We start from the raw sequence: 12,538 nt of genomic DNA on the forward strand, positions 1-12,538 counted from the left end.
TTAATGTGATTGTTTATTTTTTTAATAATAAAAAAAAATATACAAAAAGAGAAAGAATACAAAAATGGTTATCAAATATGTATTATTCATAATCATTATTTATCATATATATGTTAATCATATTACATAATTCCGTAACTTTTATTTAAGGAAAAAAATGAGGATATTTTTTTGTGCACTACTAATCAATTTGATAGTTAGTTTAATAAAAAAATATAATTTATATTTCTAAGGACTAATTTATTTTTGTAATGATTCTAAGAATCATCCTAGTGATGACACGTGCATACGAAAACATATTGTAATGTTCAAAGCTATGTTTTTAAAATCGGACCGAAAGCTGAACCGAAAAATATTTGGGTCATGGTTCAATATGGTTCAATCGGATTAAACCTTGTTCAATAATTTGGTTCAATATATTTTAATACTATATAAATTTTAAAATAATGTTAGTAAATATGATAAATAATTTAAATATAAATAAATATAAAATATTATACATATAAACTATTTTTTTGTTTTTTTTATGAATTTTTGATGGTTTCAATGGGTTTTATTATGTTCAATAGTTTTGTAATCCAATTGAGCTATATGACCGGTTTATGATCAAACCAATTATTAGAACCAACCCGGTTACATGACCAAATCATGGTCGAAGCTGATCCAACCATCGGATCGGTCTGGTTTTTAAAACACTGGCTCCAAAATTATATATAGAGGATGCCAGATAATTGTTAACTACTTGTTAATCCACCTAGGGTGGATTTCAATTCGAATTTTTGGGTCTCGGTAAAGTGGCTATACCTACTCACACAGTACTTAGTTGTCGGAAAGAAATTTTATGGACTCCGATTTAAACTGAAAAACCAGGCCAATAAAATCTATTTAAAGTATTCATAGGGCCCATTATTTGGATTAGGTTTTGTTTTAGGTTTCAAGCACATATAAAACCGTTTGAGCTATTTTCTGAAACATACCAACCACACAAACACAAAACATCTCAAGGTAAATATTACTCTTTCACCATTTTGCTTTTGTTTAATATGTTTTCCGCTCTCCCAGATCTATGATTATTAATCAATTTTAAGATTGTTTTGTATATATGTTCGAGTGAGGAACTTTGAATCATGCTTTCTATTTGTTTTTGTGTTTTGTAAATTCGTAGATCAAAAGTCATATTTGTCTTTGAGTACTATAAGATTTGAAAATTTTGTGCCTTTGGTTTTGAATCATGCTTATTTCATCTTTGATTTTGCTTCTCTTTTGTTTAATATGTATTCCTTGATGTAGATTTGAGATGGAGTTTACAAGAGACGAAGCTTTTGATCGCGCCCTACTCAGAGACATTAAAGACAGGGTCTTTTATTTCTTGAAAAAAGCATATGGGATTGTGAATGATCCTTCAACAGATTCAATGATATCGTGGGGTCCCAATGGCAACAGTCTCATAGTGCATAGACCTCTTCCCCTAGAATATACCGAATCCTTTCTTTTCCACTCGGGAGCTCTAAGCATGGAGAGATTTGTAGCTTATGTAAGTCTTTTTTCTTTCTTTTCTTATTATCAAATATTCAAATAAGCATAAAGTTTGTTATAGATTTTTGTTGTTGTTGTTATTGTTGTGTAGGGTTTTACGATGACTGTCTCTGGATCACAAGTGGAATATGCAAATGATGATTTTGTGAGAGGTCAACCCCAACGTTTAGAAAAGATATGCGACCCCTTTGTGGCAAGGGTGAAACAACATAGAGAGTTGCGGTTAAAACAAGATAATGGTGAGCATCCTATATTGGACTTTGATGCTGGTAGGGTTCTTATCCATGCATGGTCTTAATGAGTGTATTATGTTTTGTCTTTTAAATTTTAGATCGAAAGCGCCACTGGGAAGAGATCCGTAGTTATGGGATGGTAGTTGAAATCTTCAAACATATATATTCAGTGGTAGATGATCCTGCAACAAACTCATTCATCTCGTGGGGACCCAATGGCAAGAGTTTCATAGTGTTGGATCCTCAAAGATGTGCCTGTTATTGTTTCCCCTACAATTTACTTGAAGAATGTGTAAGTTTGTTTGTACGATTATTTTCCATACAAAAATATGAATCCAGTTTGATCGACGTTTACTGTATTTACTTTTTTTTTTTGGTAGGGCTTTACAAAAACAGTGTCTGGATCACAAATGGAATTTGCAAGTGAAAATTTTGTGGCAGGCAAACCCGAGCTTATAAAGAAGATAAGTGAAAAGCATAAGCCAGCGATGATTGCATATACTAAGAAATTTAGGGAGTGGATGGAGGCTTTTAGTCGAAATCCTGCCATGGAGAAGAGGACTGATTACGTTTTGCAAGCAAGCTCTCCATGACTAATGAATATTAAGCAAAAACTGGGACTCGATTCTCAGCAGTGCCGTCCCATTTCTTATTCGAATCAAAAACTTACTCTATTCGAATCTGACATTTAATTTTCTTTCTAGTTTAATAATGAATAAAACTAATTATAAGTTAATCTTAAGACTATTTCATTCGGATCGTTATTTTTATAACTTATTATCCAAGAGTACGCAATGGGTGACAAATAACTAAACTCTATTCTATGCGATGATCTTTACAAAATTGTTTTCTTATAAAAATAAGTAAAGACAGATCAGTAAAAATCATATGATCTCCGTTCTCATTCTATTGGACTATAAACTTTAATCATTCCATTTTCTTTTGCTCTTGGTTAATAGTAGTAAAGACGTGTCTCTGTGTTCAACTTTTAAAGTGGCTTTTCAATGTGCTGGGTTGCAATATTTCTAAAATTCCAAACGAAAATCATAAGCTTCTCATTAGTTTCTTTGAATTGTTATATGATTTCCGGACTTCAAGATATTTTATATTCTAAGGGCACAAAATAGAATTTTGGATTCATTAACTAAGTTTGAGTAATAGAATAGTCTTTCGTTGTAAAAAAAAAAATATACTTCCAAATTTAAAATAAATGCAACAAAAAATAATCTGATTTTAATCTAATTAGAACAATAAATAGTTGTGGTTCATTTTAAAAAAATATATACCACATAATATACTCAAACAAGGAATAAGTGAATGAATAATGATTCTTATAATAAAAAAAAAGAATAGACCTAATTAATTCAGCTACATATTATTACCTAGAATAAACTTTTATTTATTTTTATGTATATAATAAATACAAGAGATTTGAAATCACTGAAAAGTTAAAAATATATATACTAAAATTATTATGATTTAATTTTCATAAATATTATAGAGACATGCATAAACTTATTAAAAAACTTACCAATTGTGTTCATTGAACCGACATACTTTTCTATTTGTTTCCTGAAATAACATATTAACTAGATTTTGACCCGCGCTTTGAAAGCGCGGGTTTATTTTTGTTTTTTTTTTTCAATTGACAAATATTTAGTAAATGTCACATTTTCATATATTTGTGTTTTATTTTATAAAAGACTTAAAAATTTTATTTTATTTATCGTATTTCATTTTAAATGATTATTTATGTTAAAAAAATTAAACTTTATTTTTTTAATGAATTAAGTTGGTATAACTCTGATAAATTAATTTTATTATGGGGTTAATATTTTAATTAAAAAATTATATACTTTTAATAAAGATTTATACTTTTCAATAAAAAAAGCAATTATTTTTATGAATGCGTAAATTATATTAAGAAAAGAAAAAAATAATAATTAAGAATAGTTGAAAAAAAATTATTTGAACTTGGACTCAATGGCCCAAAAAAAAAAAGTGAGAATTGAATCTGATTTTTTAATAAGCCCAAATGGCCCAAGAGAGATTTGATTTGGGCTGGATCCAAAAATAATGACCCAATATAGATTTGTTATTAATATTACTTAATTGCCCTTAATGAAACATGCAATGTTAGTGAAGGAAACATGCCCCTAAGGTAATTATGACAATAGAATCCTGCTTTAATAGTATAGATTTACAGTACATACACTTTTATGAATATATATTATGAATCCAGAAAAATAAATCAAATTAATTGTAACTAACAAAGTTAATCAGATTTTATCTTACTCAGACCATCTCCATAGGTAGGAATAGGATGAAGGTGAACGTATGTCCAAATAAATAATTAAAAAACCTAAAAAGTTGGAGAGAAGATCAGATATTTGGTTCTCCGATAAGACTTGTTAGAACTCTAAAAGATACCTTTTTTCATACATGTCATTTTGTTAGTGAGTAGTTTACTTTTTTTTTGTTTTTGTAACACAGTGAGTAGTTTACTTTAAAACATTAAATTAAATTATATAATTAAAAGTGACTAAAAATATAAATATAAAATTATTAAGAACCTTTTTAGTATACTATCCGATGAGATTGCTCTTAGAATCATGAAACATTTATGGTTCATTTGAGATAAATAAAAGCAATCTTTCCACACCTTTCTAGACATTATTAAACCTGAGATCACAATGTCTATTCTTTTACTTCAAAAAATAAATTAAATTATAACTAAAAGTGAACTAAAATATAAATATAAAATTGTTTTTTTTTTTTTGTGTCAAAAAATATAAAATTGTTAAGAACCTTTTTTAGTATACTATCCGGTGAGATTGCTCTTATGTAAATATCATTAAGATGAGTAAAGAGCTTACAAAAAGATCTATGTTCTGAGCCATCTTGGCAAAAAAGAAGAAAAAACAAGATGGATCAAAATAAACTTAGAGAAGAGACTATCTTATCCACAAAGGCATTAGATAGTTGAATAGCTTCCTAAGTCTCCTAGCTGAGATGATGTTCTTCATCTCCTTATTAATGCCGTTAAAGACCGTTGCAGCTGGGATCGAAGTCTGGTTGTGGATGAGATTGTTTCTCTGCTTCCAAAGGTGGAATATAACGGTTTGCGCTGCAAGTTTCCTAAGAAGCGTGAGCTTCCGTGAGGGTGAGGATTGAATCCAAGACAGTAGTTCCGACAGTGATGTGAACATTGTTGGTGGAGGCAGACATCTTGATAGTACTTCTCTCCATATATCAATGCTGTACTCGCAAGTCAACAGCAAGTGGTCTCTGGTTTCATCATGCGTGGAGCAGAAAGGGCAAGCAGGGGAAACAGGCATGCCCCAAGCTGCAAGTCTTGACCTTGTGGGCAGCCTATCATAGTTAGCTATCCACATGTTGAACGCGTGCTTCGGGATGGCTCCTTTGAACCAAACAATGTCTACCCAGTCCTTAGTCTCCTCATGCGGTCTCAGGAATTCCCAAGTGGTTGCAGACCTGAAAACAGAAGAGGATGAGTCTCCAACAATCCACTCATATTTATCAGGTACATCATCTATTAAAGGCAGAGAGATAGTTGTAAGATAACAATGAAGGTTCACTTCCTTTTGGGAGCGAGGATGGGGAAGAGACCAGTGAGAGTTACTGATTGCCTCAGCGACAACCGCATTTCTGTTAATCCTCAAGGTTCTGGGACCAGAATCTCCAAGGTAAGTTATCAATTGCCCAAGAGGGGTCCAGACATCAAACCAAAAGCTTGCCTCTAAACCATTACCAATGTGCATTTTACAAAACAGGAGAGCGAGAGGTCTTAGGTCCAAAATCTTTTTCCACGCCCAGGAGTCAGCCGCTGCCCGTTCTAGAGCCCAAAAGGATTTATCATGGAGATGCGTTGCTCTGTGCCAGTCCGACCAAAGGGAAGGGTCCTTAGAAAGCAGTCTCCATATGAACTTTAGGCAAAGCACTTTGTTCCATACGAACAGATTCCGAAGACCAAGACCTCCCTCCTTCTTGGGGAGACAAACTGTACTCCAAGCAACTTTAGCAAGCCCTGTCTTGTCCACGGTACCTGACCATAAGAACCGCAAGCAGAGGGATTCAATGGCCCTGATACAATCTTTAGGCAGTATGAATGCCGACATCCAAAAAGAGACAATGCCAAAGATTACAGTCTTAAGCAGTTGAAGCCTCCCTGCAAAAGAGAGAATCTTAACTGCCCACGATTGGAAAGATGAAGTGAGCTTAGTCATCAGTGGCGCATACTCAGAAATTTTGAGTTTCCTGCTCATTAGGGGAAGTCCAAGGTATCTTATAGGAAGTTTACCAGTTGGGAAACCATAGCGAGCAAGCGCTTCGGTTTCACAATGGTCGACTCCTGCTGTGAAGAGCTCAGTTTAATTGCTATTCATGTGTAGACCTGACCAGGAAGCAAAATCATCAAGGCATTCGGAGATACCATGGAGACTGTTACTAGAGCCATCGAAGAAGATCATAACGTCGTCAGCGAACATTAGGTGAGAGATCCTAAGCTCCTCAGTTTTCGGGTGGTAGCCTATGGATTCAGCTTCGTAGCAAGACATGAGTAATCTTGACAGACATTCCATGGCAAGGACAAACAAATATGGTGACAGCGGGTTGCCTTGCCTGATACCTTTAGAACTTTTGAAGAACCCTCCCATTACTCCATTGATGCTCACCGAGAAGGAGTCTGTGGATAAGCATTCTGAGACCAAACTGATGAAGCTCTCAGGAATGGCCAGAGCCCGCAATGCCGCTAGAATAAAGTCCCAACGCACGGTATCGAACGCTTTCCTAAGGTCTACTTTGAGCATACCTCGCGGTGTGACAGATTGGGAGTTGTAACCGTTTACAAGGTCCGTAGCCAAGAGAACATTCTCTGCTAATAAGCGCCCAGGGAGGAAGGCCGATTGAGAGTTGGAAACCATAATAGGGAGGATCTCCTTTAGCCTAGAAGCAAGGAGCTTGGATATGACCTTATAGACTGTGTTGAGGCAGGAGATAGGACGGAAGTCTGAGGGGAGGGACGCATTTAACTTCTTAGGAATCAGGACAAGGTTTGCTGCATTCCATTGTTTCAAAAGACAGCCGGAGCGGAAGAACTCCAGGATGGCTTCAGTGACCTCCGGTCCAATTACAGGCCAAGAAGCAATAAAGAACTCAGTCGAGTATCCATCCGGTCCCCCTGATTTGTTCTTGGGTAATGAGAAGAAGGCATTCCGGACATCCTCTGCTGTGAATGCTTTATCAAAACTAGCGATCTGGTCCGCAGAGCATTTGAAGTTGAAGAGCAGGTTTAGGTCGCTTTGAATGAACATTGGTGGAGAAACAGGGCTTCCAAGGAGGTCCGTAAAATAATTAATGCACAGGTTCTGGATACCTTCTTGAGATTCTATTCTCTCTCCTGTTTCGGACAATAGGAAGTGGATATGATTCTTTGCTTGGCGAGTAGCAGCATATCTGTGGAAAAGCCTCGAGTTTCCATCTCCACACGAGAGCCAGCTAATATGTGATCGTTGAAAGAAAAAGGCCGTCTCTGCTGTTGATAGAACCTCCCATTCTTGCAATGCTTGAACCTCGGTGGATGCGTTTGCTGTATTGGGAAGGTAGAGCATAGCTTCCTGCGCTTGAAGAAGCTTTTCATGAGCTTGCGCTGTTTTCTTCTCAATGCCAGAATAGTTCTCTTTGCTGAAGTCTCTGATAACCTTTTTCAGGAGTTTCAGCTTACTCGACAGACGGAACATTGCTGAGCCAGTGACGTTGAACGAGAACCAACTAGTGCCTATCATGGCTAGAAACTCAGGGCTCTTGATGATGAAGTTGTAGAATTTGAACGATTTCTTCATTCTCAATCTGTGAGGCTCCAAAATGATGGTTATAACCGCATGATCAGAGAAGTCAGGCTTGCCCACAAAAGCAACAGAAGAAGAGAAGACAGTGCTCCATTTGTCGTTCACCATGCTTCTATCTAGCTTCTTAGCCACAGGGTAGAGTTTACGCTTGTTCCACCAAGTGAAAGTGGTCCCCCTGAAATTAAGATCATCCAAGTTAGCATCCAAAAGACATTGATTAAAATCCCTTATCCTTTTATCACTATTCAGGGAGGGGGGTAACGAGTGCTCCGAAGGATCTCTTATTTGATTGAAGTCGCCTAGAATCAGCCACGGTTTGGAGTCGAGGCCCTGAGAAGACGCCAATGACGTGATCTCAGACCAGAGAAGCGCCCTCTCCTCAGGGTCGTTTGAAGCATAGACCGTGGAGATGATGATCCTGATTTGAGGGTTAGTAGGCCAAATCACCTCAGCCGTTATCATTTGTAAAGACTTAGATATTATAGTGACCAAAAGAGAGGGGTGCCAAACAATCCAGATTTTTCCTAACGGTGAGAAGCTGTAGTTTCCTTCAGCCGACCAACCCGGAAAGATCTGAGTCACAAACTTATTCATCTTGAGCTGTTGCACATGAGTCTCAAGGATTCCGCCAAAAAAAGGTGAGTTTTTCTTATACCATTTCCGTAAGCCGCTGCGGTGGTTATACTTATTTAGCCCGCGCACATTCCAACAAAAAATATCCGTCGACATATACTAATAGAGTTTGAGGCTCCTGCCCCGGTTTCCTTTCTGGCCCGACTGCTTCAGGCCTGAGAACTTCTTCTTGTTACGCACCACCTGAAAATCACGGTCTCGGTCACTGAATTCACCTTCTTCAAGCTCTTAATCTGAGGTTTCAACGTCGGATGAATCAGAAGGCAGGTCAGATTTAGAGGATCTTGAGATACCAGAACCGCTACCGGGTCTAGAGACCTTAAGATATGAAGGCGTTTCACTTGTTTCGCCTATTTCTCTGTCGCAGCCAGTGCCAAGCTTGGAATACTTGACAATCTCTGTATGTTGATAGTCAGTGGAGGCGATAGGCGGAGGAGCTTCTGTTCGGGAGCTTCAGTCTGAGGAAGGTTAACTTGATCAACACGCTTCCAAATCTGCTTACCTCTTGATTTGCTTCTTCTGGTCTTTCTTTTGGTTGGTTCAGGGTTGTTTTTCTGAGGATCCTGTGATTGCTTCTGAGGATAATTTGCCGTAATGTGAGTTAGGGATTTGCACCTCGAGCATGGCTTAGCAGCAACAGAGGAGGGGCATCTCCTTGTTACATGCCCTATCTCTTTAAAAGACTCACAGACAGGGGGCATCCATGGGCTTGATACCAAGACTCTACTAATTTCGCCTGAGTCGAAATTGCTCTTAGAATCATGAAACATTTACCAACAAGATCATGGGACCTGAAGAGAGGAGTTACCCACCATAGCTTCACTTAGCACCATGTTGATGTAAGTACCTTTTCTATATTAATATTTTTGTAATCTACTTCTATTATATCTCCAAAATCTAATTTTTGGTGAAATATGTTAGGGATCCAAAAACATCAATGGTTTTTCAAAGACTAAAGTGGACGATGTTACTAATAAGAAAAGTAAAGTGAATGAGTGGTATGAATATAACCAATATAACGACATTTATACTACTACAATCTCCTTGAAGAGCAAGACAAATCCAAGCTTAGTTTGGATGGAGAATAACAAGTTACATCTTGAAGCAAAAAAAATCTCAGGTCTTTAGATTGTTGTGTTATGCGTAATTTTGTTTAAAATCAAAACTAAAACGTGGAAACCAAAATTTGAGATTTGAAGAGTATTCTGAATGGTACTTCTATTGGTTCTTTTTTAAATTCTTTTGAGTTGTATATTTATTGAATTCTTTTATACTGTAGCTCTAAATCAATAATAAAGTCATTTGTTTTGATTATTATCGGTAGAAAGGTACTAGATCACGTTAAATAAAATGTAACATTGAAACAGTTATCATATAAAAAAAATTGTCATAAATTTTAATTTTCTGAATGACGTAAACAGTACTAAATGTTCTAAGTTCAGTCTTAAGTCTATAAATTTATTAAGAATTTGCTTACCGAATGGTTGATCAGCCTAGCTATATTCCCTTTTTCTGTAGCATCAACCACTCACTGATCTTGAACAGCTGCAACACAAAAGAGAGAAAGATACAATTGTGGAGAGATAAAATGGGAACTCACATAGCAATCCTTCCCTTCTCTGCGGTACAGTGCTTCTCTCAAGTCGGCAAGCTTAGGACTGAACATGACTTAACTAAGTATTTGGTTGAAACTTTTGTGTCAATTACAGCCTCATCTGTTTTGTTGACATTTTGTTTGTATTCCTGATCCAGTTACTTCAGAGTTTCCTAGCTAGAGCCATACCAAAGAGAGATGACTTCTATTTAAAGGAAGTACTCAAATCACACTACTTTTTTCAACTGAGTCCAGGATGGGGATTTTGTCTTGGTGGCCTGTAATTGTAGATCAACATCCACCACCTCAGAGGACATGGAAAGAACCAGAATCAGCTCGAAAGACTACCGCAACATATCAAGATTCTGACAACTCATGTAGAAGAGGCTTTTAAGACAATTTTGGGCAAACCATTGAAGAACTTTCGAGCTCAGCAAGTAGGTTCTAGGCAGTACGTGTTCAATAATGGGATGCAAAGTCATTGCATCAAGCTCTTTCTTTTTGGGAATGAGAATAGGTTTAGTTATGTTGTATGTCATAGGTACAGTTGTACAGGAGAGAAACTTCATATAGAAACAATAACTCGAAAAAACAGAAGGGCCCCTAATGTTGTATAGTTAGTACTTAGTAACCCTTGTGATTTTGTGGCCAACACTTTTGTCAAAGTGTGTGGCTTGTTTCTTTGGTACTAATGAATCAATTATGAAGCTTTGATATATTTCGACTCGAAAATCACTCAACCGGTTAACCATGATCGTAAAGGTGTGGAACCGGTTATACAAACTCTAGTGAAAATTGATCCACAAATAAAAAGATTAATGAAAAGTGTGTTTTTTTTAGCAAAGTGGTGAATGTTTGATATTTAAACAACTGTTTTCTCTTTTTTTTTTTTTTGTTATGACCGTTAGGTGGACACGTTCATAAAAGGGAAAATTTGCTCAGTAGCCAAATTTTGAATGAAAAATAAGAAAATAGCATTGATTTTAACGTTAATAAGTAATTAGCTTTTGTCTCATATTTTTTTCGGTTATATCCTCTTCATTAGCAAGTTTCCGGTGAAAGAAAGAGGGAGTGCATGACGTTGTCACTTGGTGTTATAGATAAGAGGCAAACACCATTACTTTCACCTCACATAAATCAGCTACGTCAAACACTTCTTTACCTCATATAAATAAATAAAAAATTAATAAAGAGTGTATTCCATATCACTCAAGTACCATATCACTCAAGTAGTATATGAATCTAACCTCTATATACTAAACTTTATCCCAACCCCACCCCAACCCCTAAATACTAAATACTAAATCTAATACCCAAATAAATAAACCCTAAACCCAAATATAAACCATAAACCCAAATATAAACTCTAAACCCTAATCACTAAACCATAAACCCACATATAAACCCTAAACCTAAATAGAATGAAACAAAATAAATAGCGTAGTATATATTGATGAAATTATGAACCCTAAACCCTAATATAAGCCATCAACCCAAATATAAACTCTAAACTCTAATCACTAAATTATAAATCCACATATAAACCCTAAACTCAAATAGAATGGAACAAAATAAATAGCATAGTATATTTTGATGAAATTATGAAATGTCATTGATTCCATAGAATAAGTTAATGCTGACCCCAACTATAACCACTCACCTTCTAAATACTAAAACCTAAATCCTAATCACTAAACCCTAAATCCATATACCCTAAACCCAAATATTAACTTAAGAAAATTACAAACTATATTTTTAAACAAGATAAAACACTCTTTAGTAATTGTCAAGTGGAATGGAATATACTAAAATTGTATTGTCAAATGGAATGAAACATAATAAAATTGTCAAATGGAATAGAACAATATTGCAATTGTGACTTACAGTAGTTAAAAGTATTTTCCGCAAAACGTACATGGGATGTCGGCAAGAGTTCAGTTATATTGGCACTGTGCCTAGAATTGCTCGTCGCATATGTAGATTTTTGAATCTCCGATGCTTCCCGTCCATCACCGCTAAAGCCTTTGCAAAAATAGACTTTTTTTCTTTCCGAAGCTATTATGAATTTTCCAAATAAAAAATAATTTGTAAAAGGTATGTGAATGTTGGAGGGCCACAAATTACTTTTGTTGTTAATAATTAATAATGGAAACTATTTTTGTTTGCAGGTTTTATCAGTAAGATAGAAAGACAAAATAACAATATTATATATGACACCACATACAGAATTGCATGTCAAGCAAATTTACGCTCGTATTTATTTCCATGAAAAATTACCTTTCTTACTCAGAATTAATATTTGTCATAGATGATTAACAATAAAATAAATAAATCACTCTTGAGAATATATGAATCTCAATCAAACCACTTAATAAAGGCATAATTCTGTATTTTTAAAATATATATATTACACGACTATTAAAAATATTTCGTTCTCATGCCAAATTTACCTTCTAATTAGATTAACAAAAAAAGAAAAAAAAATTAGATTAACAATAAAAAGAATGAAATAACTATTAGGTATATATGATTATCACGTGAATTTGATCAACTCCTCAGATATTATTTATGAATTAATTTTTAAATATAATATAATTGGAGGTATATAGTTCTCACGTAAATTTTGATCAATCATATATAGACATTATTTAATAACTGATTTTTAAAATTTTGTT

General features: G+C 35.1%; 1 protein-coding gene across 2 annotated transcripts; it reads left to right on the plus strand.

Annotated features, from left to right (window-relative positions):
- Positions 1-914: 914 nt before the first annotated feature.
- Positions 915-2,516, plus strand: LOC106444703 (heat stress transcription factor C-1). Of its 2 annotated transcripts, none has more exons than XM_022717742.2 (5): positions 915-1,005; positions 1,291-1,534; positions 1,628-1,775; positions 1,868-2,061; positions 2,150-2,516. In XM_022717742.2, exons 2-5 carry the CDS (start codon positions 1,298-1,300, stop codon positions 2,360-2,362), a joined length of 792 nt encoding a protein of 263 aa, XP_022573463.1. In that variant the 5' UTR covers positions 915-1,005; positions 1,291-1,297; the 3' UTR covers positions 2,363-2,516. The 2 variants fall into 2 exon arrangements, with proteins under 2 accessions (XP_022573463.1, XP_013741602.1); XM_013886148.3 differs by lacking the exon at positions 915-1,005 and adding an exon at positions 1,040-1,110.
- Positions 2,517-12,538: the final 10,022 nt, after the last annotated feature.

The sequence above is a fragment of the Brassica napus genome, chromosome A3 (genome assembly GCF_020379485.1).
Source record: "Brassica napus cultivar Da-Ae chromosome A3, Da-Ae, whole genome shotgun sequence".
Classification (NCBI taxonomy): Eukaryota; Viridiplantae; Streptophyta; class Magnoliopsida; order Brassicales; family Brassicaceae; genus Brassica; species Brassica napus.